A 24,868-nucleotide genomic window follows, 5' to 3' on the forward strand; every position below is an offset into this window, starting at 1 on the left:
AGAATCATGACTTTCTGAGTTTGTTGCACACATTCTCCTGGGCACAACTTCTTACTGCCATGACTGGACAAGGTGTTAGAAAATTTGGGCATCATAGCTTGCATTTATAATCCAGCACTTGCCTAGAGGAAATGGGACCCCAAGTTCAGTGTTATCCCCGGCTTTCAAGCTGGATGCCAGTCTGGGCTTACATGAGATTTCCTCTCCAAAAGCTAATAGAAATTTAAAAAGGATGTCAGAATATTCAAATGCTAGAGTACTCCCAGGCAACGCAGAGTAGCTCTGCTACAGTCCACCACCTGCAAATCCACATGGAAGGAAACTTCTACAAGCCACATACTGAGAGCCACTAGAGTAAGCCTTCAGATAGTTGTGTATATTGTGTCCTTTATCTTTTGTTCAAAATGCTACTGTTAAGCCTGGCATGGTCCCCATGAGGGCATGTAATTCCAGCACTTAGAAGGCTGAAGCAGGAGGATTGCTGAGTTCCCTCAAAACAAAAACAAACAAAACCTTCTTACCAGAATAAATCATTTGCAAAGGATCTCCTAACTTTCTGTTGAAGAAAAGAAATTAGCACTCCTTTCTTCAACTAAGAGGACCTGTATCAAGATGAGGGAAAATCGTTCCAGTAAACATATACTGGACTTAAAAAACAAACTTAATGGTTGAAGCCTAAAGGCTAAAGATGTTTTTACATCTGAAAACTGAAGCCTGACCTAGCAGGTAACTGGCTAATTAGTAAATTCTGAGTGTTCAATACTAATTGTAGTTATGGTAGATTTTATAAAAATAGAGAACTCAGTTTTATAGACATTACCATCAGGAACTCTCATGGATAAAATTTTGCTTTAATGAGCTAAAGAAAGGGAACTGTTGGTGTGTGGGGCTGAGGAGCCCTGCAACTGGGTGAGCCAACCAGGAGCCGGAGAGGAGTGGAGCTATGCACAAACCCTGAAAATCTATTCCTGAGATCAGCAGGAGTACGACTCCTCTCTCCCTGCTCTGGGCCTGCATGCCCCAGCACCTCACCCTCCACACCCACCGCCTCTGCCACCACTGAGGCAGTTAGGTAGCCTGGTGGCCATGTTGCAGGTTAAAAATCCTCTCTTCTTATAAGATCATGTCCAGCAAGCACCCGGAATTGCTCTTCATGCAAATAAGGCATTTCCAGCACCTTAAGCCATGGCCAAGGAAGGACACTTACCCTGAAAGGCTCTATCCACCCCCCCCCCAAAGGTTTGAACAGCTTTTGTTCCCCAAAATTAAAAGCTGCTCAATGAAGCCTGTCTCCTGAGAGTCTGTTCTCATAGCGCTCACAGCCGCCTAAGATTTCCATCACCCACTTCCTGCCTCAGCTTCCCTCATAGGCCACTAGTCTGATGATGGGTGATCATGTCGTTTATCTGGGCTCACTGATAGGGCCATACTGGACCTCTCCTGATGATTTGGAAGAACAGTTATTCCACACAGCAAATGATAGGATAAGAAAGCCTGTGTTGGGCTGGAGAGATGGCTCAACAGTTAAAGAGAACTGGCTGTTCTTCAGGAGGACCAGGGTTCAATTCTCAGTACCAAAATGATTGGTCACAATTGGTCACAACCATCTGTATCTCTAGTTCCAGGGTGATGTTCCCATCTGGCCTCAAGGGGTACCAGGCACACACACACTTGGTACACAGACACATGTAGGTAAAAATCCATACACACAGTGTGTGTGTTTTCAAAACAGGGTTTCTCTGTGTATCCCTGGCTGTCTTGAACTTGGAATTTTGAAGATCAGGGTAATTAAAGGCATGTTCCACAATGCCTTACAAAGTAAAAAAAATGTATTTTTAAGCAAGCCTACGTCAGAATTCAGAGAGAAGGATAACCTAGAAAGTACCAGGGCTGCCGGGCAGTGGTGGCGCACGCCTTTAATCCCAGCACTTGGGAGGCAGAGGCAGGTGGATTTCTGAGTTCGAGGCCAGCCTGGTCTACAGAGTGAGTTCCAGGACAGCCAGGGCTATACAGAAAAACCCTGTCTCAAAAAAGAAAAAAAAAAGAAAGTACCAGGGCTCAGTGGTTAAGTGTGCCCACAGCAGGGAGCTCACAACCACACAGCTCCAGGGGGATCCAACACTGTCTTCTGGTCTCTGTACACATGCCATACTCACATACAGATGAACACACATTATAAAAAAAGGCCCACTGAGAATGGCGTAGGAGAACTACACCAGGATGATGTTTGGGTTCTCTGACCCCAGTACTTCCAGGGCCTGCAGAGTCCTCCAGGACCACATCCACTCTAGGAGCATTGTCATTGTCATTGTCACAGACTCCCAGGAAACATACCTCTGCCATCCCCAGATGGAGACTGTGTTTACCTCCCATTGTGACTTTTTCTCCCACCTCTCTCCTTGAGATAATCCACCCTTGCTACCAACTCTGAACGTGACAATACAGTCCAGACCAGTCAGACTAGAAAAGGATTTATTTCAGGGAGTAGCACAGTAATCACACACCCTGGCCTGGTGAAGACTGGAGGCGGGTGAGGAGAGCTGTCCTGGACCACTGCAGGGAAGCCACCCTCCCTCCTAGCACAGTCCTCAGTGCCCCCAGATCCTGAGCTCCAGTATCATGATGTAATATGAGTTCCTTCTGTTCTAAAAAAAGGCTCAAACGATGTGCTCACAGGAAGGCAAGCCTTGTTTTCCTTTTCTCATGATGCTCACTGGTAAGCCCAGGAGAATACTCATCTCTAGCTGGGGGGCAAGTGCTCTAGGTCTTGAACCCTCCATTCTGAAGCACCTCTGCGGGCAATGTCTGAAGGTACTGCTGCCTCAGGCGAGGTAACTGGGAATACAACTCAAAGCCCTCTGGGAGGCTGGAGTTGGGCAGCTTATAGTGGAGGAGATGCTGCCGCAGCCCCTGTGGAAAAGACAAAACCCGTGAGGTGGGTAGTGAGAGTTTGTTGAGGTTTGGTTCCTTCACCCACCCTGTATCTTTTCCACAGTACCACCTCATCCGCCAGCAGCCAGGCTCTCTGCAGCATGCTCCTCCGGGCAGCCTTCACCTCATCCTGGGAGCAGAAGAGGGAGACATGGCACTAAGCTGAGGACTGGTACCCACCACGGGCCTCACTTACCCTTCAGCCCATCCCAACCAGCCCGTCAGCTCCCTCCTTCCCTCTGAAGATAGAGAGGCAGCTTACTGAGCTCTTTGGGTCTTGGCAGAAGATGAAACTATTGACGTGAGCCACAGCTACAGTGTAGAGGATGGGGCACCAGCGTGCACGGAGTGTACCAGTCACCAGGGCCCGGAAGTAGAGTTGAAGGAGAGGGAGGCTGTCTTCAGCAGGCTCTGTGTAGCACTCCAGAGGCACAGGTAGCTGTGACAGAAGGAAACGACACGCTGAGGGCCATGCTGGGAATGTCCATCAACAGCAGCAGGGAGTGACTCTGGTCACATGTAATCAAATCATACGGCAGAAATCAGGTCCTACAAAGACGTCCCTTCTTTAGTACACGGATGAAAGCTAAAGAGCAAAGCCTGGTGCGGGGCATCGCTTGCAGCCTGTGCACCTTCCTAGGACGTGTGGAAGCCCTGGGCTCCATTTCCAGCACACACAGAATAATGATTTCTTAAGAGTATTTAAGGAGGGCAAATGCTCATGATGTAAGGTAAAATGAAAAATTCATTATGCAGTAATTCCAATTTTATAAAAATATACAAGTATACAAAAGAGACTAGAAAAAGTATAAATAAAACCAATTATTACTGAGCTGGGAGTCGAAGCATGTGCCTATCACTCCTGAACACATACAGAAGGCAGTGGCAGGGAATTGCAAGGCTGAGTCCAGCCTGGGCCACATAGGAAGACACTGTCTCAAATCTTTGTTTTTCTTAAGACAGGGTCTCTTTATATAGCTCTGGCTCTGAACTTCTATATAAACCAGGCTATCCTCAGACTCACAGAGACGCAACTGCCTCTGTGTCCCAAGTGCTGGGATTAAAGGTATGCACCACTATACCTGGCTCTAAAATGTTTTTAAATAAAAAAATTACTGAGTAACTATAAAATTTTTAATTTTTTTATGTTTTAAGTAAGCATATGTGTGTATGTGTGTGCATGTGTGTGTGTGTTATATGTACACCTGAGTGCAAGTGTACATGTTCATGCAGGCACTGAAACTTGAAGACACTGGGTATCCTGTTCTCTCTGCCTTACTCCTTTGAGGCAGTGTCCTGTCGGATGGGAAGCTGAGAGGCAGCTAGCAAGTTCTCTATCAACCAAGCTACAATCCTTAGCATGCTGAAGACAGTGTCTGGTCTCACCCTAGACTGGACTAGAATTCTGTATAGCCCAGGCTGTCCTTAAACTTCTAATCTGCCTGCCCCAACTCCGGAGAGACTAGGATTATAGGCCTGTATTACCAGGCCTGGTTCTCTTTTCAACAAGTGAGCTGACTCTTTGGCCTGGTCATCCTTTAGGGTTTTTCTTCGTAGCCTTTTTCTACTAAGCACTCTACAGAAATCTTTTAAGAGTCAAACTCTCCCAAACTTCAATACTAAGTCAACCTCTCTTCTCCACAGTATCTTTTCCTTAAGGGAAGTCCACTCTGATCTTTTTTAAAAATTCTCTAGCTGGGCGGTGGTGGCGCATGCCTTTAATCCCAGCACTTGGGAGGCAGAGGCAGGTGGATTTCTGAGTTCGAGGACAGCCTGGTCTACGGAGTGAGTTCCAGGACAGCTCACAGCTCGAGCTATAAAGAGAAACCCTGTCTCGAAAAACAAAAAACAACAACAACAACAAAATCTCTAAATTCTGACTTAACACACTAAGAATGTGAGTAATTAACAACTATAGTTTTGTTTTTTGGTCTTAGCATATCTTCATCTAGACTGTAGGAGTTCGCAAGCAGAACCTAAACCTGGTTAATAACATGAACCCTGCCAGATAGTGGTGATATACACCTTTAACCCCAACACTCAGGAGACAGAGGCAGAATCTCTGTGAGTTTCAGGCCAGCCTGGTCTCCAGAGCAAGTTCCATGACAGCCATAGCTACAAAGAGAAACCCTGTCTTGAAAAACAACAATAATAATAATAATAATGACTCTCTCTGCCAGATGCCATAATAAAAACCCTTCTATTCCCTACATCTTGATGCTTTCAAAGAGGTACCAAGGTAATAACTGCCACAGAAGCTCCACGCTGCTCAAGACTGCCCCTAGTGTCCGGTGCAAGGGTCCTAGGCAGGCCTTGATGGCCTGAGAACATACCTGAGTCAGAGGTAGGCCAAGTGCTCGCAATACTCCCACATGCTCTCCAAAGAGGGCAAGGCGCAAGGTAACACTGAACCGACGCTGCAGAGGAAGGAGGACCAGAGACCCAAACAAGTGGTCTCCAAAAGAGACGGCCTCAAAGTGGTCTAAGAAGCTGGCATAGAGGTCAGGAAAAGAGGTCAGGCCAGGGAGGGGGCAGTCCAGCTTGAGGTTTGGCAAGACTTGGGGCTGACAGAGCCGAGCTAAAAGAGCTGCCACCAGATGCTGTATGGGAGTCTCTCGAAACAGCTCGCTATCCACCAGGTACACACACATGAGACGTGCCAGACGGGCAGCAGGGGGCACAGCCCAGAGGACCTCGGGGCGCCAGCTCTCCAGAACTAGCACCCACTGTAAGACCCGAATGGTGACACCTACAGTGTCAGCAGAAGGCAGCCCAGAGGGAGTATCTGAAGCTCGGTGGTAGAGATGTATCAAGGGCTGGAAGGGCCAGTCAGTGGGCAGCAGTGGCTCCTTAGGTACAGGCAGTAGCAGACTTGAGACTCGAAGCAGCTCTCCACGGTACAAGGCTTGGGAGGTCAGCAGACTGGCTCGGGCTGGTGAGCAATGGGCCAGGTAGCAGCTGCGGATACTGGGGAGATCCTGGCAAGCTTGAACTAGGAGAGCCCCTCGTCTACACTGAGGGTCCCCACTGCACCCTAAGGACAGTCCATCGGAGAAGTCAGCTGCCTCTGGACCCCCCGAAGCATTTTCCCTGTAATGTGATACAAAAGTCGAAACTAAAGGCTAGAATCACAGTATCCAGACAGCTGTCCCAGATCTAGAGTTTCTAAGTTTAGTCCTGTGCCTTTCTGCTCCCCTGACAGCCTTTCACACCACAATGTTGCATAGCATTTAGGAGATGGAACAGAAGGAAAGTTTACTTAAACTACTATGCTTGACCTCTAGCTGTGCTGGGGTTAAGATGTCACCCAGCTCTTTCTTATTTGTTTATTTATTAACTTATAATCTATCCATCCATCCATCCATCCATCCATCCATCCATCCATCATTTATCTATTATCTATCTCTACCTACCTATCTATCGATCTATCTATCTATCGATCTATCTTTTGTTTGTTTGTTTGTTTGTTTTTTCTTCTTCTTCTTTTTTTTTTTTTTTTGGTTTTTCGAGACAGGGTTTCTCTGTGTAGTCCTGGCTGTCCTGGAACTCACTCTGTAGACCAGGCTGGCCTCGAACTCAGAAATCCGCCTGCCTCTGCCTCCCAAGAGCTGGGATTAAAGGCGTGCGCCACCACGCCCGGCTCTATCGATCTACCTAATCTCATTCTCATGTAGCCCAGGCTGACCTCTCCGGTGCTAGGATGAGAAGTGTTTGTCAGTGAACCAGGTTCCCACTTTGAATCAGAGCCTCACACATGCCAAGCAGGTGCTTTACTGTTCAACCACATCCCTAGCTTAGCTTATGTGACATTTTCTAGCCACTGTCATACTATGGAGTCTTATCATTCTCAGGTGGGGTGAAGATGAACAGTCTCATCTTCACTTTACTGGGGGAATAACAAATTAAGTATAACATGTGAAGGAAAGAGACTAAAACCCAGGTTTCCCGGCTCCAAGATGCTGTTCTGTTAACAAAGTTCAGCAGCATCCAAAAGTACCAAACTCCTTACGGCAGGAATTCCAGACGGAACACACAGCTCAGCAGCAGCTCCTGGGCGAGGTATTCGCTTCCAGGCAGCAGCCGACTCAGCAGGACCAAGGCTATAGCATGATGGAGGGCAGTGCTGGCGGTTGGCTCTGGCTGCAATGTTGCCTAGGGAGGAGACAGGACTCTAGTCAGTACAGGGAGGCAGCATGGAGGATACAAAGCAGAGGGAGTGAGGAAATGACAGAAAGACGGAGGATATGAACCAGGGAATACAGACTACAGCAGAGAGGCATGGCCTAGTACAAACAGCACAGGCAGCGGAGGCGCAGGACGGACAACAGGGTGTGGCTGACTCTGCAGACAGGGAACCCACCGCTTTCTGGGCTAGGGAAAGCACCAGGTACTGTAGGTGGTACTCATGGCGCAGGGCCCAGGCAGAGAAGGGTGTGAGCTGTGGGGCAGGCGTAGGAGCCACACACTGGAGAAAGTAGTTCTGGAGTCCTGGGGCAGTCAACACAGCAGCCAGCTGAGGAGACAATCCTATTCAGATCCAGAAATTGACACTGATGGGCTCTGGGGCTCCCCAGACTGCTGCCTCCTCCTAGCCACTTCTCCCCCTCTTTCCTACCCCTGCTATCTTGTCCCCATGCCTACCTCTAAATGGGCACCCGAGGCTTACCTGTCCACAAAGCCCTTTGTGGATCTGGACCAGAATGTTAACGAGAGAGAGGAGGGCAGTGAGGAATGGGAAGGGTGAGGCTGAGCCAGCCACACTTCGAGGGGGACAGCCTCCTGCACAGCCCAGTGACACAAGGCTGGGGAGAGCTTCAGGGGTGGAAGCACAGGACAGCGGATTGCAGAGCGGGGAGCAGTCCCTGCAGGGAGAATATAGATGCTGAGGGGACTCTGGTCTGTGAGTACAAGCCAGATGTGGCTGTGCAGACCAGTGTTCATGCTCCTCAGAGTACCAAGGGTTGCTCTTGTTGGGAATTTGGGTTTCCTCCTTAAAGGGCCTGAGATGGATAGGGGAGGCAGACTTAGGAGCCCCTCAGGAGAACTGCCTCTATCCCACACTACCCCAGCTGCCATCACAGGTCATACCTTAAGGAATCCCACAGACTGGCCAGTGGAGGCTGGCTCAGCAGTGGCAGCAAGAACTCATCCACCAAGCACTCCATGTCCTGAAGCCAATCCTCTGGGCACAAGCTTGACTGGAGAACCAAGGAGTTCATTGAGCTGATGAGCTAAAATACCCATTTTCCTAGCCCTATATATCCAGACCAGTCCCTCCATGTTAAGGATCTCAAAACCATCTGTTTGGAAGCTTCCACAGCCAGATCTTTCTAAAGGAGAGACAGCCCCGAGCTTGCTCTAGTACACAACATCTAGGGTGCATGAGAGGACAGAGGAAAGCTGAGCTGCTGCTCGGGGTCCCTGGCCCCTGGTCCTTGCCTGGGAAATGGAAGCAGGCGGGGACGGTAGAAGTGAAAAGGTGAGGGTAGTAGTAGAGAAGTAACTGTCTGGCATGAGCGAGTGCTGGATTCCACTCAGTACAGTCCTATTTACACCCAAAGCCATACAGAGGGAGAGGTAGAAAAGGAACCAATAGTGAAGGAACAGGAGGAAGCGCACAGGATGAAGGCAGGTAGGTTGCACTCACCTGCTGGCTCCAGGCCTGATAGTAAGCACCCAAGAACAGAAGGCAGGCACTGGGCACTGGGCCCAGGGCATTCCACACATCGGGTCTGGGCAGAAGCTTTAGGGTCTGCTTTAGACATGGCTCAACCAGTGGCTTGAGTCCAGATATGTGTGTCCAGGTGATGGAGGAAGGGATGGCTGACACACAGGACTTCGCAGAGCCACTGCAGGAGTGCCAAAGGGGCAAAGGTAAGCATCTGGCTGCCTTACTCCCTAAACTCCAGCCACTTTCTCCCTGTGGAGGAACATTCCCACATGTCCTGGGGTGGCGGCTGGGCACGCCTGCTGACAGGCTTGGAGCTGGCCTACCTGGTGGGCTCAGGGTGTGTGCTGCTAGCTGCCAAGGTGAGCTGGGTAAGCAGAGTGAGCAGAGAGGCCATCCGCTGCATGGACAGGGGCTGTAAGGGATGAGTGCTGAGCTCTGTAGGCAGTGTCTGCAAGGCCCGCATGAGCACTGGGTACAGCTCCCTGGGGAAGACAATAGGCCTTCACTATGTAGGGAGGCAAGGGGAGGGCACAAAGCACAGTTGTGCCAGGAGCTTCAACCTGGTGAGAGCAGAGTGGGAGGGAGACAGCAGAAATCCCCTCATCATGCTCAGCCTCCCTTCCTCAGGGCCTTGAACAAAGCTGAAGGATGTAACACAGAACTCACAACGCAGAACAGCAGGGCCCTATGAGAAGCCTACCTCTTGCTTCTCCTCACCTGTAAAGGTCACCACCCTGGCCATAGGAGGCAGCCACAGCCCACAGGCGGAAGGCCTCAGTGGTCAGGATCTCTGCTTCCTCAGGTGGCAAGGCCAGGTCGTGTGGTGCTTCAGCTATGAATCGGCACAGGCGGCTCCTGATGTCAAAGCTGCTTAGCTGGAGATGAAAGGTAAGGGCGTCAGGGTCATCCAACTAGTACTGAGTCTCTTGGAAACAGGCTCAAGCTGCCCTATTCTAGGTCTCTGTGATGCCACAGGGCCTATGGCTCTGGGCAGGGTTAAAAGAACCTTGCTTCCCCCCTCCCCCAGCTTTTTTCCCTTAGCATTTATTTGGGGTCACAAGTGCTCACATGTCAGACAGTGCATATGGAAATCAGATAAAACTTAGAGTCATTTCCTCCTCCTTCCACACGGGTTCCAGAGACTAAACTTGGGTCATCAGCTTGGCAGCAAGGGCCTTACCTGGTGAGCATCTCACTAGCCAGTGCTCTTCCCTTCTTTTTAGACAGTGTTTGCTAGGTACTTTTTCTGCTTGGCTATAGGTGATGAGAGCCTGTCTGCATGCAGTAACTCTGGACAGGCTGGGGTCAGGGAACCCTCCCCCCATCATGAGACCAGAATAGGCCCAACAGACCCAGGTAACCAAGTTCCCACCTGCTGGTTTCTGTTGAATTTCTAAGCAAACAGACCAGAGAGGAAGAGGAGGATGGAATGAGGTCGCTATCCAGAGTTCAGAGCTTAATCCAGGTCAAACCAGCCCTGTCTTATGCCCGCCATCTCTTGCCATGTGTCCAGCTTACCAGTCTGGCAGCAATATTCCTCCCAGCTGAAGCCAGGACTCTAAGCAGTTTCATGGCAGCAGCACAAGGCACTTTATATAGACTGGGAGTAGGCCCCACCCCTATAGGGGACCAACTGGTAGGGAGGAACTCTTGAACTATGGTCTCCATCAGCCGAGGACACTCCAAGACCTGCAGGAGATAGGGAAAGAGAGGATCAAGAAAAGGTCCATGGCTTATGCCTATAATCTCAGTACTTGGGAAGCTGAAGAAGGATTTCCACAAGTTTCAGGCCAGCCTAAGTAATACAGTGAGCTCTAGACCAGCTTGAGTCATAATGAAATCCTATCTCAAAACAACAGCAGCAACAAAAACATCACTAACAAAAACCCATAAAATAAAACAAGAAGAGTCCATGGGACAGTTATTCATTGCCCTCCTTCCCTTCTCACCCTCACGGCTGACTCCAGGGAATGCCGGGCCAGGCGGATAAGCACAGCCAGGATGTCAAGGACCACAGAGGGTCCTGGGCAGGTCACCTCCAGTACATAGCGGAGCCGAGGCAGCAGGTTGGTAGCCAGGAGCCCCTAGGACTCAGAAAGAAACCCATTGCCACATATGGGGGACACCCAGGTCTTGGTGACCTGTCCTGCTCATCAAACCTGCCCTGCAGGTCAAGGATGGGAATGCAGAGTGCCCTCTACCTTGATGATGTCGTGTCTGGCCAGGTCAGGTGGAGGGCGGCTTCCTTCCTCAGGGGTCTTTCTCTTCACCTTTTCTGTCGTGAGTTCTTCATCCTCATCTTCATCCTCTTTTTCGTCCTGGCTGGGCATCAGAGGGAACACCGAAGATCCATGATACCAAGAGAAGGTGCTGTCAAGGAGCTCCTGCCAGAGGATGGGGGTAGAGGTGGGAAGGGACAGAAAGGAAGAAATGGTTCTAGGACAGAGTAAAATTATCCCTCCCCAACACACAGCAGCAATGGGGAGGCAAGGCTCCTGGGCTTGTGGCCTTTGGAAGTGGCTGACACCTGCCACCCTATTCTCCATTCTGCCTACAAAGCCTTGGCAAAGGGCATGCCCAGAACGCAGAGCAGAGCCCTGTAGCCTCTGAACACATTCCTATCCCTGACATACCTCATCTCCAGGAGCAACTAGCAGAGCACGAAGAGCCCGGACAGCTGCTGCGATGACACTGTCCACCCTGTCATCCAGGGAGAAGCGCAGCAGGAAGAGGAAACCGGCATCCAAGAGGAGGCGCAAGACACTGCCCACCAGGCGGTCCCCAAACTCACCAGCCTGGGCCTTGGGTACAGGAGGATTACACTTTGTTGAAGATGCAGCACTTGGATAGAACCTTTGCTGAACTGTCACCTGCATTTGCCCCATTCCTAGTCTAACCCACAGTAAGGAGGAAAAGTCTAAGATCAAGGGATGAGGGATGGGGTATGGCTAGGTAGGACCAGGCCAGCAGTCCACTTACCCTACCGACGATCTGGGACAACACGTGCAATGCTAGTGTTCTCTGCTGCGACACCTGGCTACGGGTCAGGTGGAACAGCTCCTGTAGAGAGTACCCTGCTCTCTGGTGCAGGGACAAAGAGTCAGAAGGAATCAAGACACAGGAAAGTGTCTTCTAAATACCCAGGAAGGTATCGAGGGAGAGGCAAGAGAAACAAGTGACACCTAGTCACTGCTCTTGTTGGAACCTAATGCACACAGAGCAATGGTGCCATAAAGCAAACAGGGATACAGTAGCTGATGGCAGCGCAGGAGGGAGGGAATGGCCGGAGGGAAAGCATGCAAAGCCTGGCTGTTGAGTTACAGAACAGAGTAAAGTGCCAGTAGAAGCAGCATCTTGACTCTAAGGAACTGAGTGACAGCAAGGCCATGAGCTGGGGCAGGACACAGAGGAGGCCAAAGGCAACTGATCAGGGCTCCTATTTCTGCACGGTTGCTAACCATTTGCCAAGACTCCCGGTTTTCCTTGGATCGCATGCCTTACCTCTGCCTCTTCTCCATGGTGGTGCAGGCCCAGATGCGTGGGCAGATCCACGTCAGGCGCCAGGAGCTCGCCCTGAAGGCTGAATCGAGCCTGCATTCTCTAAGACAAAGAAAAGGACTGTGCTGGGTGCCGCAGCAGCTCCTCACACTCAGTCACCTTTAACCTCAGGCCTCTTAAGATTAGCTCTGGGCTCTACCTCTGACTGGAAATGAGGCTCGTGTGGCCTATAGGGCCAGGCAGGGTGACAGGAGGGAAGCTGAGAGCAAATAAGAGCTATTTCTCAGGCCCCAGTTCTGCGCAGAAGAGCAGCAACCCCATCCCACCTGTGCCCCTCACCTCCTGTGTCTGCTGCCGCCGGAGCGGGGGCAGGTCCTGGGTCCAGTGGAGCTTCTCCAGCTCCACAGTGTCCATATGTAGCCACTCTTTGTTGGGGGTCATGGGCAGTTTCAGCGCTAGGGAGGCAGAAGCATAGTGTTCCTCAAGGGGCTCAGCCCACTGGCAGAAAGCAGATGCCTCAGGCCTTCTGCACTGAGTCTAGCAGCTCCTACCCTCAGCTATGGCTAACTGGTATGGCTTGGGGCCTGGCACCCCTGGCAACTGGATGAATGTTTCAACTATAGCAGACATAGCTGGTCCTGGCTCCAGCCCCATGCTGACTCCAAAGACTTGCCCGAAGGAGAAGAGAAGAAAACGAAGATGTGACAGAGAAGGAAGATGGGCACCACGTGCCAAGGGAAACACAGCAGTCCACTCTCTGGTACAACCCTCTAAAGGAGCAAGGGAATGGAGACAGGGGAGGCAGCTATGCTGCTCCAGTGGGAAGGGCATGGAACACCTCTACCGTCTCCTCCTGTGTCCTCACCCCACCCCACCCCCACTCAACCTGCCTGGCTGGCCCAGCAGTCCCTCAGGAGCAGGAGGTTCCGGGCTATCATAATTCAATTTCCTCTTTTGTTAATCCCTAATAGAATAATCTTGTTTCTGGGTGATGAGTGCTTCCACTGGCCTCTGTTTCTGGTCTGGCATGTCCAGAGTTCTGCACTGGACACGTCTCCCCGTCTCCCCTTCCCAGCCCTCCCATCCCCCCAAAACACTGACAGAAAGGGGATGAAGCAAGAGCAACAGCAGGAAGATGGTCTGTCTTGGGAGGGAGCCTCAATCACACCTTGCTGCCCCTTCAGGTGGGGGGAGAAGTAGGGGTAAGAGAAGCGTGTGCAGGAAGACATGCGCCAGCAAATGAGACCATCTGAGCCAATTTAAAGACACTAATGAAGATGAACACTCCCTGTCCAAGGGCAGGGAACAGCTCCCCATCAGCAGGCTAAGGACAAAGGACACTCTTTCCTACCATTTTCTTTTTAACATTTATTTAGTGTGTGTGTGTGTGTGTGTGTGTGTGTGAGAGAGGGTGTGTGTGTGTGTGTGTGTGTGTAAGTTGTTTTTTTCTTTCACTATGTAGGTTCCAGGGATCTGACTCAGGTTGTTAGCTTGGTAGCAAGCACACTTCCCTTTTGTAGCCTTGGCTGTCCTGGAGCTTGATATGCAGACATATGGCCTCAAACCCACAGAGATCTGCCTAACTCCGCCTCTCAAGGATGTTAGAATTAAATGCATGCGCCACCACACCGGGCTATTTTTTTCCTTTCTGAGGAAATGATGGTGCCTGTCCTCCATACCTGGGGTTCTTGGCTGTAGCTCGTCCTCCAGCTTGTCCTCTACCATGCCTTCCACTTTGTCCCTCAGCCCAGACTCTCCGGTACAAGTTGACACGATAGGCTCTTCTTTAGTGACAGGAACTGAGGGTCTTTCTGGGCTCTGCTCCCTGGTGGCCTTTGTTCCTGTTTGCTCCTGGGTGTGGCTATGAGATCTCAAGAAGGCAACCAAGCTGGGGTCTAGGGTAAAGGTGGAGAGTAGGAAACTAAGGTAGGTCCCAAGACTCTTCCTCATGTGACACCTGCTGGAAGATTCCCACTTCTGGGTGCTAAGGTCAGGACAAACTACTTCCCAGTCCTGGCTCAGGCCCCCTGCACTCTCCTATGGCTCCTTAATGACCCTGCCAGCCCACACTATCCCCATGGCCTCTGCCCTCTGAAGTCCTTTGGCCCAGGTTCCTATGCTGGAACCTCTGCTTGCCACCAGGTCAGATGTCTGAGAAACAAGTGACTGTTGACCAGAGCCCAAAGGACAGCACTTAGCCAAGCAACTTCTTTCTTTTCTCTCAGTCTGTACATACATTTGCTAAAACTTGAATATACAGTACATAAGTGCTCCGCATACAATGTGGAACAAGACTGAGAAGAAACGTGTGGCACAGCACACTCCTGCATGTGTCACTGTAGCTAACGAGAGGGTAGAGGACAGAGGGCAGAGCACCACCTCTGTGACAAAGCATGGTGTGAACTACACCAGGAACCACGGTAGTACACAATGGAGCAGGGGTGGCTAGTCCAGTCAGAAGCACAAATGAAATCTGCAGCACTATACGTGTAAGGCATTTTGCCTGGCATGTGCAAGGCTCTGGGTTTCAACTGGAGCACTCCTCCCATAATTCTATATTCCACACCAGTTACGTGACTTGTGGAGAATTTCTCTTAAATTCCTGAGTCTCTCTCTCTCTCTCTTTTTTTTTTTTTTTTGAGGATTTGTTTTAGGTTACTACTTGGGGTACAGGGAGGTAGTAAGTGTACATGTGGAGGTCTAAGTATGACTTAGTGGAATCAGTTTTCTCCCACTCTTACATGGTTAAAGGCTTGCTCAGTTACCCACTGAGCTATGTCATCAACTTCAAGTTTTATTTTTGAGGAAGAGTCTCAGAGCCAGGCTGGCCTCAAACTCAGAGCCAGCCTGGCCTCAAACTAGCCATGTAGCTGAGCACGAACTCTGGTTTGATTCTACTTTCAAGTGCTGGGATTAAAGGCATCAACCACCCCAAGTAGCAGAGCCCGCTTTGTTTGTTTGTTCACTCATTTGTAAATTGAACTTAATACCGTATTTCTCCCAGGAGTAGAAGAATAGTTTAAGGACAAAGAAATGCATGGAAGTATCCATAGATAGCTCATCGATCTCCAATGCCAGTAAGTAAATAAATACTCAAAATATGTCTGCCCTGTACTGTACAGGCTTACTGCTCACTGCTTCCCTCAACTCCTTTAGGGGCTAGAAGTATGGTTCAGTGGTAGGGCACTTGCCTACAATATGTGAGGACCGGAGTTCAATCCCAGCAACCAAAACAGTAAAACACACATACACAGGCCTTCGCCAACAAGTGGCAGCCCCTGCTTAGCTTGGCCCTAGCAGGAAGACCTAACATTCATACCAAGTTGAGCCAGTAACTGCTGCTGCTCCTTCAGGATCTCCTCAGGATTCATGGCTTGAAGTCTTGCTACATTCTCTTCATGGATTGTTTGGACCTCCTGCTCAGCTGCCTGGCTCCTGAGCCCCTTTCCTGTGACTAGATTTGGTCTGTGAAAGCCATGGGTCCTCCCAGGAAGCTGGTCACTTCTGTCCCTAGAGAAGGGTGTCTCACAGGGCACAGCACCTGAAAAAAGTGAACAATCAGTCTTACTGCTCTGCCTCCTGGCTCTACCTACACCCCCCTGGCCTCTTCAATATGGCAACTAGCCCCAGGGACCAGCAATAGCCCCGGGGCTTCCCTGGACACAGAATGGAAACCACACGGCATTTCAGGCATTCTGGCGAGGCAAGATGGCCACTTCTCATTCATTTCTCTCTTAAGACTTATATGGGAGAGCTGGAGAGAGAGGGCTCAGTAGATAAGAACACCTGTTCTTCTTGCAGAGGACTGGGTTCTTGTCCGAGCACCCACATAGTGACTTACAGCCCTCTATAATTCTGAGAGCACTAGTCACACATGCAAACAAAACACTCCTAAGTATATACCAAGTAAATCTCAACAAATAAACAAACAACAACAAAAACCACTTACACAGGAAAACTTCCCTCTGAATTATCTATTAGATCCTGACAGATATCTACCACCAGGGGTTTACCTCATGCTGTTCCACCAGTAATTTACAATTCACATAATTCTGAAAACTTGGCCAATATCTTGTTTGTTTTTCTGAGACAAGGTTTCTTTGTGTAGCCCTGGGTGAACTATAACTAGCTCTGTAGACCAGGCTGGCCTCAATCTCATAGAGATCCATCTGCCTCTGCCTCCCCAGTTTAGGGATTAAAGGCGTATGCTACCACTGTCCAACTAGCTTAAGATCTTCACACTCTCTACCGGACATTTCTAACTTCCCCTCAGTCCCCTCTTCTTTTTTTTTTTTTTTTTTTTTTGGTTTTTCGAGACAGGGTTTCTCTGTGTAGCCCTGGCTGTCCTGGAACTCACTCTGTAGACCAGGCTGGCCTCGAACTCAGAAATCCGCCTGCCTCTGCCTCCCAAGTGCTGGGATTAAAGGCGTGCGCCACCACCGCCCGGCTCAGTCCCCTCTTCTTTCAATAAAAAGTCTTGCTATAAAGCCCAGGCTGCCCTGGCCCCTGTGGTCCTCTTGCCTCAGCCTCCCATGAACATCAGATGAAAAGGACTTCCAGGAAAAGTGTCATGCAGACCTACATGACTAGAGCAGAACCAAGAAGACAAATATAACACAAAAGCCTGGATTTGGCACCAGCCACAAACATAATATAAAATGATACGTAATACCTTGGGTTTTTAAATTTTTATTTTAATTATGTGTATATATGTAGGTCTGTGTGAGTTTGTCATGTACACATATATGGGTTGTGTATGGGCATGCCAAGTGCACATATGTCCCATTGCTCATGAAAGCATGAGGCATCGACTCCCCTGGAGTTGGAATTACAAGTAGCTGTAAGTACCTGACACAGGAGCTAGCAATCAACTTAGGGTCCTCTGTAAGAGCAGTCCTTACTCTTCACCACTGAGCCATCTCTCCAGCCCCAGTAACTTGGTTGTTAATACTGTAGCTGTAGTTTTCAAGAATTAGAGGCAGAATTAATTACTTTACCCTCCCTTAGTAGTTTCAATCTGAAATTGATTAAAGTATGCTTGGGGGAGGCAGAGAGATGGCTCAGGAGTTAAGAGCACTTGCTGCTCTTACAGAAGTCCAAGGTTCAGTTCTAAGCACCTATATGGTGACTCATATCCATCCAAACGTCATTTCCAGGGAATCCAATGTCCCTTTCTGATCTCAGAGTGCCAAGCATGCACAGGATGGCATAGATATGGATAGGCAAAACACAAGCACTCATACAATTAAATAAGTCCAAACATAATTTTTATATTTATTAGTATTCTGGGTTTCATTCTTTCTTCCTTTCTCTCTCTCTCTCCCTCTCTCTCTCCTTCCCTCCCTCTTTCTTTCTTTCTTTCTTTCTTTCTTTCTTTCTTTCTTTCTTTCTTTCTTTCCTTCTTTCCTTCTTTCCTTCTTTCCTTCTTTCTTTCTTTCTCTTTAGTTTTTTTGTTTTGTTTTTGAGACAGGACTTCTCTGTGTAGCCCTGGCTGTCCTGGAACACACTCTGTATGTAGACCAGGTTGGCCTCCAACCATCAGAAATTGTCCTGCCTCTGCCTCCCAAGTGCTGGGATTAAAGGCGTGCACCATCACTGCCTGGCAAGCAAAAAGTTTTTAAAGAAAGAAAAAAATAAATAAATATACATTGAGAGGCTAGGGACATAGCTCTGTTACTGGCATGCATATCTTTGCTAGGACACACGAAGCTCTGGGTTTGATCCCATAACCATGTGACCTGGCACAGTGGCACATGTCTGTATTTCCAGCAGTCCAGAGGTGGAAACAGGAGAATCACAATTTTTTCTTTTTCTTTTTCTTTTTTTTGGTTTTTCGAGACAGGGTTTCTCTGTGTAGCCCTGTCCTGGAATTCACTCTGTAGACCAGGCTGGCCTTGAACTCAGAAATCCGCCTGCCTCTGCCTCCCAAGTGCTGGGATTAAAGGCGTGCACCACCACCGCACGGCTGAGAATCACAATTTTAAAATCATCCTTCATTACACAGTGAGTTCGAGGCCAGACTGGCATACATTAATCTTGACTTTGTCCACTCTATCCACCACCAAAAAGAGAATGCAGTTATAAGAGTCCACATGACAAAGCACCATCATCTTCAGTCTGTCAGCACTCACCCTCTGGTGCATCTAGGCTGGGGACAACTTGCTCAGCTGATGACACCCGGTTTTCTGACACCCTCCTTGCTGCAATCTCTTGGGCAAAGATGCTCCTTTTACCAGATGCTGCTGGTTTCACCTATAGGACAAAGAGAAAAACCAAGTTACTAATATTAATTATCTGCTCCTCCTTAGCTCCATAAACCAAGGCTCTGGGACAAAGAGAAAAGTTTCTCAGAGAAAGTAGGACTTCTGGGATATGGTGGTACCCAGCTAAAATCAGCACTCTGGAGGTGCGGGCAGAAACAAGAGGAGTTCAAGACACCCTTTGCTACACAGCAAGTCTGAAGCCAGCAATGAGAAATGAGACCTTGTTAAAAAAAAAAAAAGAAAAAAAGAAAAGAAAAAAAGAAAAACAAAAAACAAAACAAAACAGTAATATGGCCAAGTTGGTAAGAGCACTTTAATGCCGGGCAGTGGTGGTGCATGCCTTTAATCCCAGCACTTGAGAGGCAGAGGCAGGAGGATCTCTGTGTTCGAGGCCAGCCTGGTCTACAGGGTGAGCTCCAGAACAGCCAGGGCTACACAGAGAGACCTTGTCTCACAAAATAAAAGCCATAAGCCATCTACTCCAACATCCAAAGCTGTGAACAACAAAGATAAGCTATTTTAAAGAAGGTAGAAGGCAGGGACTGACACCTGAGGTGGTTCCCCGACCTCCAGACCTCACATATACAAACTTGTGCACACACATCACACACACACACACACACAGACACACACACACACACACACAAAGAAGAAAGTAGGACTTGAACTGTGGACTGTGGGTAGAACCCAGGGTACATTACTTGCCCAGGATTGGGAAGCACTGGATTCAATTCCCAGCAACACAAAAGAAACAAAAAAATAAAAAATTCTATCACTTGGGAAGGCTGAGGCAAAAAAGACACTTCTGTGAGTATGAGGCCTGCCTTCTACTGAGACAATTTCAAAAATAAAGTGTGTGTGTGGTAGTGGGGGTGAAGACAGATGGTTCAGTGGTTAAGAGCATTTGCTTTGCTGTTCCTGCAGAGAACCTGAGTTCAATTCCTAGTTCCCACGAAGTGGCTCACAACCATTCATTAACTTTAGTCCCAGGGAATCAGAAAGCCTCTTGAGATCTCCATGGGCACACATACATGCAGGTGAAACACTTTTACAGATAATATATCTAAAGAGAGGTCTGGAGATGGCTCAGTGGTCAGGAGCACTTGCTATTCTTCCAGAGGGTCTAAATTCAATCCGCAGCACTCTCATCAGGCAGCTTGAGCACCTGTATCTCAAGCGCCAAGGGGACTCTACCTTTCTGGCCTGGGTGGGCACCAGCATCCACGTGCACATACCCAGACATAGATACATGGTTTTCTTTAAAATAAAATAAAATAAAATAAAATAAAATAAAATAAAAGGACGTGGTTATCATTGCCCAGAGCAACTTCCTAGGGAAGATGTGCTCTGAGAACCACTCATTCCCTAAGCACCACCTGTGCTGCATGTTTTATGGCAACTTGACACAAGTTAGAGTCGACTGAAAGGAGATCCAGCTCTAAGGCATTTTCCTAGTTAGTGATTGATGGGGAGGGCCCAGCCCATTGTGAGTGGTGCCATCCTGAGCTGGGGGTCCTGGGTTCTGTAAGCAAGCAGGCTGAGTAAGCCATGAGGAGCAAGTCAGTAAGCAGCACCCATCCATGTCCTCTGCATCAGCTCCTGCCTCCAGGTTCCTGCCCTGCTTGGGTTTAAATCCTGATGAAACTATAATTGAAATAAAGCCTTTCATCCCCAACTTGCTTCTGGTCATGGTGTTTTGGTCCAGCAATAGAAAGCCTGAGACTCCACCTAAGGGAACTCCGGCTTACCTGTCTCTCCTGAGAGCGATGGAACACAGGGGGGAAAGCAACACCACTGGGCACAGGCAAAGTCACAGAAACTGAACTTGTATCTCGTTCCTGTGGCAACAAAACACAAAGTAATGAAGATGCACAGGCTTCTCCAGACTGAACCCTATTCCAGTGGCTTTCATGACCCTCATTCCAGGGGTTCATGAACCCAGGTTGGATCTAGTCTAGGTGGTTCTAACAGAGGCCCAACCTGACTGCAGAGTGTTAAAAGTCTGCCTTTCTGCAATACCCTCCACTCATAAACCCTGTTCTCCCCCAAATGGGATGCCTTCCCCCACCCAGCTGGGCTGACACGTACAACAATCTTAGACAGGACAGCCGTGATGTGCTCATCATGCCGATTCAGCCTCTCTTCAGGGTCTTCATCGTGAGGCAGGGGACGACCAGGGCTCGGTCTAGCTCTTTTGGCAGGAGCGGGAAGCAGAGCTGGGGGCAAATCTGGGAGATCTGAAAGAAAGTGAATGCAGATATTGAGTATGTTCACACTTTCCTAAGGAAATATCAGGATTGGGGGCAGAAACAAAGAACAAAAGACGACGGCTGCTCTGGGCCCTAGCTTAAGCTGTGTCTTCTTGGGTATGATATTTAACTTCTCTGAACCTCAGTTTCTTCATCTGTATAATGAAGCTGCAGAGCTGGCTTGCACATCTGTCTGGTACCCTAGTATTTACAAGAAGATCATCCCAAGTTCAAAGTCAACTTGTGCTCAATAGTGAGTTCCAAACAAGCTAGAGTCACAGAGTGAGACTCTTTCTCCCTCTTCCCCCCACCCCCACACGAATGAAAGCAATAAAAATAAAGCAAAATTTCAGCAACAGAGATTACAGTCGGAGCAGAATTCAGCCACCTCAGGATAAATGCAGGGTCCCTGAGGCTGACCCTCTCCTCATGCCCATGCCCACAGGCACTCACTGTCCAGCATCACCACATCCCGATGGTCCTGCAGTGGAGGCTGGTCTGGATGAGCACCATCACGCCTCCTACTCCCTCTCACCAGCTGTACTGCTGGAGCGGCACCAGCCTCAAGGAACTGACTCTGGAAGCGCAGGAGGTCCACCTCAGACTCTCCAGGTTTCGGTCTGGACAGCATCATGACCCTGGAACTGTGGCCTGTGTGTGATTCCTTCTAGTACTGCTTTGTTGGTGAGGAGAATCTCTCTCATTCACTCCTAAAAGCCACAAAACAACAGCCTTTATAACTGAACACTGGTTGTCTTTACCTTTTCCATGGGTTGATGTGAGCTCACTCCTCATTGGCATTTCCTTGTCCATCAGCCCTCTCTGACCATCAACCTAGTAAGCTTATTTATAGCTAAGGCAAGGGTGGCTGGCTACACATGCCTATAACCCCAGCACTTGGGGGTGAAGGCAAGAGGGTGTAAGAGGTCCACATTATCCTTGGGTATACAGTAAGTTTAAAAGTTAGCCTGAGATACATGAAACTCTGTGTCAAGAAACAAACAGGAGTGGGGCATGGTGGCACACAAATTTAATCTCAGCACTTGGGAGACAAAGGCAGGTGGATCTCTGTGAGTTCAAGACCAGCCTGGTTTACCTAGTGAATTCCAGGACAGCCAAGGCTACATGGTAAGACCCTGTCTCAGGAAAACACAATACAAAACAAAGTAACAACCAAAAAGTAAGAATTGTCAGTTTAGGCTGTTTAAGCAAGGAGAGACAAGGCAGATAGATCACAATAGTAACAGTGACAATCATGTATTTCCTTCTTTCCCAGTCCTATGCAGGATCAGATAAAATAACTATATTTACTAGGCCAGTATAGAAAACACTCCTAACACAAGGCCTAAAGTGGGGAGAAATGTTAAAATAATCACGAGTGTGTAACTTAAGAAATAGTACAGGGATAGTCAGTTGTGATTGGCTATGCCTGTAACCCTAGCGCTCAGGAGGTTAAAGGATTGAGAGCCCCAAGATAGTTTGTGCTATGATATAGCAAGACCTTCTCCCCCCTCAAAAAAAATAAATAAATAAAAAACAAAGTTACCACTAAAAAGCTTTTTGAGAGTTTACTTTGGGCAGAGGTGTGTAGAAAAGGCTATAAATATTCAGGGTTATAATCAGCACACAGGTAGCTGAGGCAGAACAGCTGAATTCAAAGCCAACCCCCAAGGCTACATAGTTAGCTCCAAGTATAGGAGGTGTGTGTGTGTGTGTGTGTGTGTGTACACGCACACAAGTTTGGGAGGTCAAGTGTAGGTCAGTGGCAGAGTACTTGCCTAGAATGTGTAAGACCTTGGTTTCTGTTGGGACCTAGGTAAAATATTAAGGCCTAGGTAACTGTTACCTGGATAACCTGGCATTATAAGGAAAGTTTCTCATATGTTTCTGCTGTTGCTAGAAACTTTCTAATGTCAAGATTGATTACATATTCTGTTATGTTATGTGCCTTTGGAAACCAATCATGACAGAAGTCATTAGAACTATTTTGTATAGTTACACAATAAGCTTGAACATGAACCAACCACCCAACAGCATTTCCTGCACTATATTAAGCTTTTATGGTATAAGCTGCCCCTGGAATGGACCCCAACATAAAAGAGACACTTGCACCAATATAAGAAACTATTTGGAATAATACTTCCATCTTGAGTAGAGGTCAAGCAAAGTTTAAGTTTCCAAGATCTCCCTGGGAATTGACATCCTACTTGGCAAAAAGATTTACTTGGGTAATTGACATCCTAACTGTCAAGTTAAGATACATGAATGTTAGACAAGTCCCATCCCAGTAGACAAGACATGAATATTAGATAAGGCAAGTCCCCTGACACAGGTGAATATCCCAACCAATAGGAACATTATAAGTGTACAACAAAGACACGTTTCCAAGGAAATCCTCCATTCCCTAACTGACTGGTAAAATAACTTGGGACAGATGTTTGTGGATTTTGGACTTAAAAAACCCTTTAGGATCTTAACTCAGGCATATGGTCCAATTCCCAAATCTGGACCATGGCCCTGGTCGACCAGTCCTGGGGCACATGCTCAATAAACTATCCCTGTCTGACTGAGATCAGTGTTTGTGGCGATTCCTGAACCCCAACAGTTTCATTGTCCAGTAAACACACACACAAACCCGGGGCCGTTATGGGTTGTTAAACAGCAGTGTTAGAAATCTAACTCAGAAATCGAATACTAGCTCCACTACTTACTAGTGTAAAATTAGGCAAATTATTTAAGCTATTCCAAATTCAGTTTCAAGACTGTAAAATGCACAAGGCTGAGACATCCTAATCCAAGCATTTGGGCAGTGGAGGTAGGAGGATAAGGCGGTTCAATTCAACCTGGAATCCAGGAAACCTTTCAAAACAACAGCAAAATATAATTACATGCAGCGTGCCTGCCACTGTACCTATTATATAAATAAACTTCAGTAGATGAAAACAGCAAGTCCATGCTACATCAAGAAGCAAATGTATTCCCCCACAAACTCCAGGGGGGAATTTGTCTAAAATCGTCTAGTGCTAAAAGTTACACCTTGAATTATAATAAGGATAATTCCTACAGATTAACTCTAAAGCAAAGGAAAACTAACAACGGATTTACTGGGTTTTGGAATAGCCTCTTACATCGCAGCCTATCGGCCACACGACCTGTCCGGAGACTGCGCCTAAGGCTCTAGTTAAGCATCCTGGATCGCCCGCGTTTGCAACCAAGAGACAGCTCCTGAGGATTGAAATGAAGGGTTGTACCCGAGGTCTATATAACACAAGCTACTTCTTTGCAAATACTCCCAAGCAGGTTATGCCAAAGTAACCAGACATCTTGCTTCTGGGTTCTCCACCTGAGTAACTTGATCGGGTCCCTGCAAACAGCGATCTACTCGAACAACACCAGTCTGGGCGCCGCCATCTTGGCCGTACGGAGTGGCACTTCCGTCGCCGCTAGAGTTCAGCTTCCGCCGAGCAGCCCCGCCTGCCGCGCTTTGGCTCGCCGTGGAGCTCGAGGGCTCTCTGTTCAGCGTTGCATCTCTGAGCCCCAAGCAGCGAAGTCTGCGGCATCTAATTATCACATAGACGCTTGAAATCCACGCGTTTGGTGTACTGCAGACCCAGGCTTTACCACATTCACTGCATGGTACAGGCAAAAACTGACAGAAACGCCCTTCTGCACTCACCATCCTGTATTCCTTAACTGCATCCTGTATTCCGGCTCCACTGCCCACACTCTGCATACAAAAGTCTGCACACAAGCCAATGCGACCTCCCCAGTGTGCTTTTAGATGAACGAGAAGGCAACTGCAAGAGGGGGACTCAAAAAAGCAACTCTCCCAGAGAGCATTGTAAGAATTGGGTGTTTGTGAGAAGACTAAAGAACCTGGTTGTCATCGAGGTTACCGGCTTCCTAAGCATCTTGCCTTTGTTCATACCAGTCTCCCTTATTGGAAATTCAAACCCCTATCCCTGCCGTCCCCTCCTACGAAGTTTTTCCCCTTTAAGGTCTAGTCAGAGTCAACTTTGATAAAAACCTTTACCAATCAGTTCTGCCCCCTGAACTTCTGAACTTGGATGGTCTGAAATCTAAGCACTTGCACTAACCGCTTATGGAGCAGACTTCTGCAATTACTAGTTACCTTTTCACAAGAGAAGTTTTTTCAGCCTTGTGATATGGAAGGCTTGCAGAAGTCCAACACTTGGGAGACTGATATTGGAAGATGACAGATTCAATGTCTACCTGGGCTACACAATGAGACCTTG

General features: G+C 48.3%; 1 protein-coding gene across 3 annotated transcripts; it reads right to left on the minus strand.

Annotated features, from left to right (window-relative positions):
* Positions 1 to 2,455: 2,455 nt before the first annotated feature.
* Positions 2,456 to 24,048, minus strand: Rpap1 (RNA polymerase II associated protein 1). 3 transcript variants are annotated; one of them, XM_028766984.1, is made up of 26 exons: positions 23,741 to 23,933; positions 23,324 to 23,471; positions 21,066 to 21,322; positions 20,452 to 20,600; positions 20,112 to 20,201; positions 18,232 to 18,352; positions 15,420 to 15,641; positions 13,780 to 13,995; positions 12,440 to 12,555; positions 12,104 to 12,202; positions 11,582 to 11,683; positions 11,236 to 11,403; positions 10,804 to 10,986; positions 10,552 to 10,686; positions 10,121 to 10,291; positions 9,320 to 9,477; positions 8,926 to 9,084; positions 8,579 to 8,780; positions 8,020 to 8,129; positions 7,598 to 7,793; positions 7,292 to 7,444; positions 6,941 to 7,083; positions 5,265 to 6,021; positions 3,194 to 3,370; positions 3,002 to 3,061; positions 2,456 to 2,910 (listed from the first exon to the last, which is right to left on the minus strand). In XM_028766984.1, exons 3-26 carry the CDS (start codon positions 21,244 to 21,246, stop codon positions 2,761 to 2,763), a joined length of 4,218 nt encoding a protein of 1,405 aa, XP_028622817.1. In that variant the 5' UTR covers positions 21,247 to 21,322; positions 23,324 to 23,471; positions 23,741 to 23,933; the 3' UTR covers positions 2,456 to 2,760. The 3 variants fall into 3 exon arrangements, with proteins under 3 accessions (XP_028622817.1, XP_028622816.1, XP_028622818.1); XM_028766983.1 differs by lacking the exons at positions 23,324 to 23,471; positions 23,741 to 23,933 and adding an exon at positions 23,956 to 24,048; XM_028766985.1 differs by lacking the exons at positions 11,236 to 11,403; positions 23,324 to 23,471; positions 23,741 to 23,933 and adding an exon at positions 23,956 to 24,048.
* Between the last annotated feature and the right edge of the window lie 820 nt (positions 24,049 to 24,868).

The sequence above is a fragment of the Grammomys surdaster genome, unplaced genomic scaffold, assembly GCF_004785775.1.
Source record: "Grammomys surdaster isolate TR1022 unplaced genomic scaffold, NIH_TR_1.0 170, whole genome shotgun sequence".
Lineage (NCBI taxonomy): Eukaryota > Metazoa > Chordata > Mammalia > Rodentia > Muridae > Grammomys > Grammomys surdaster.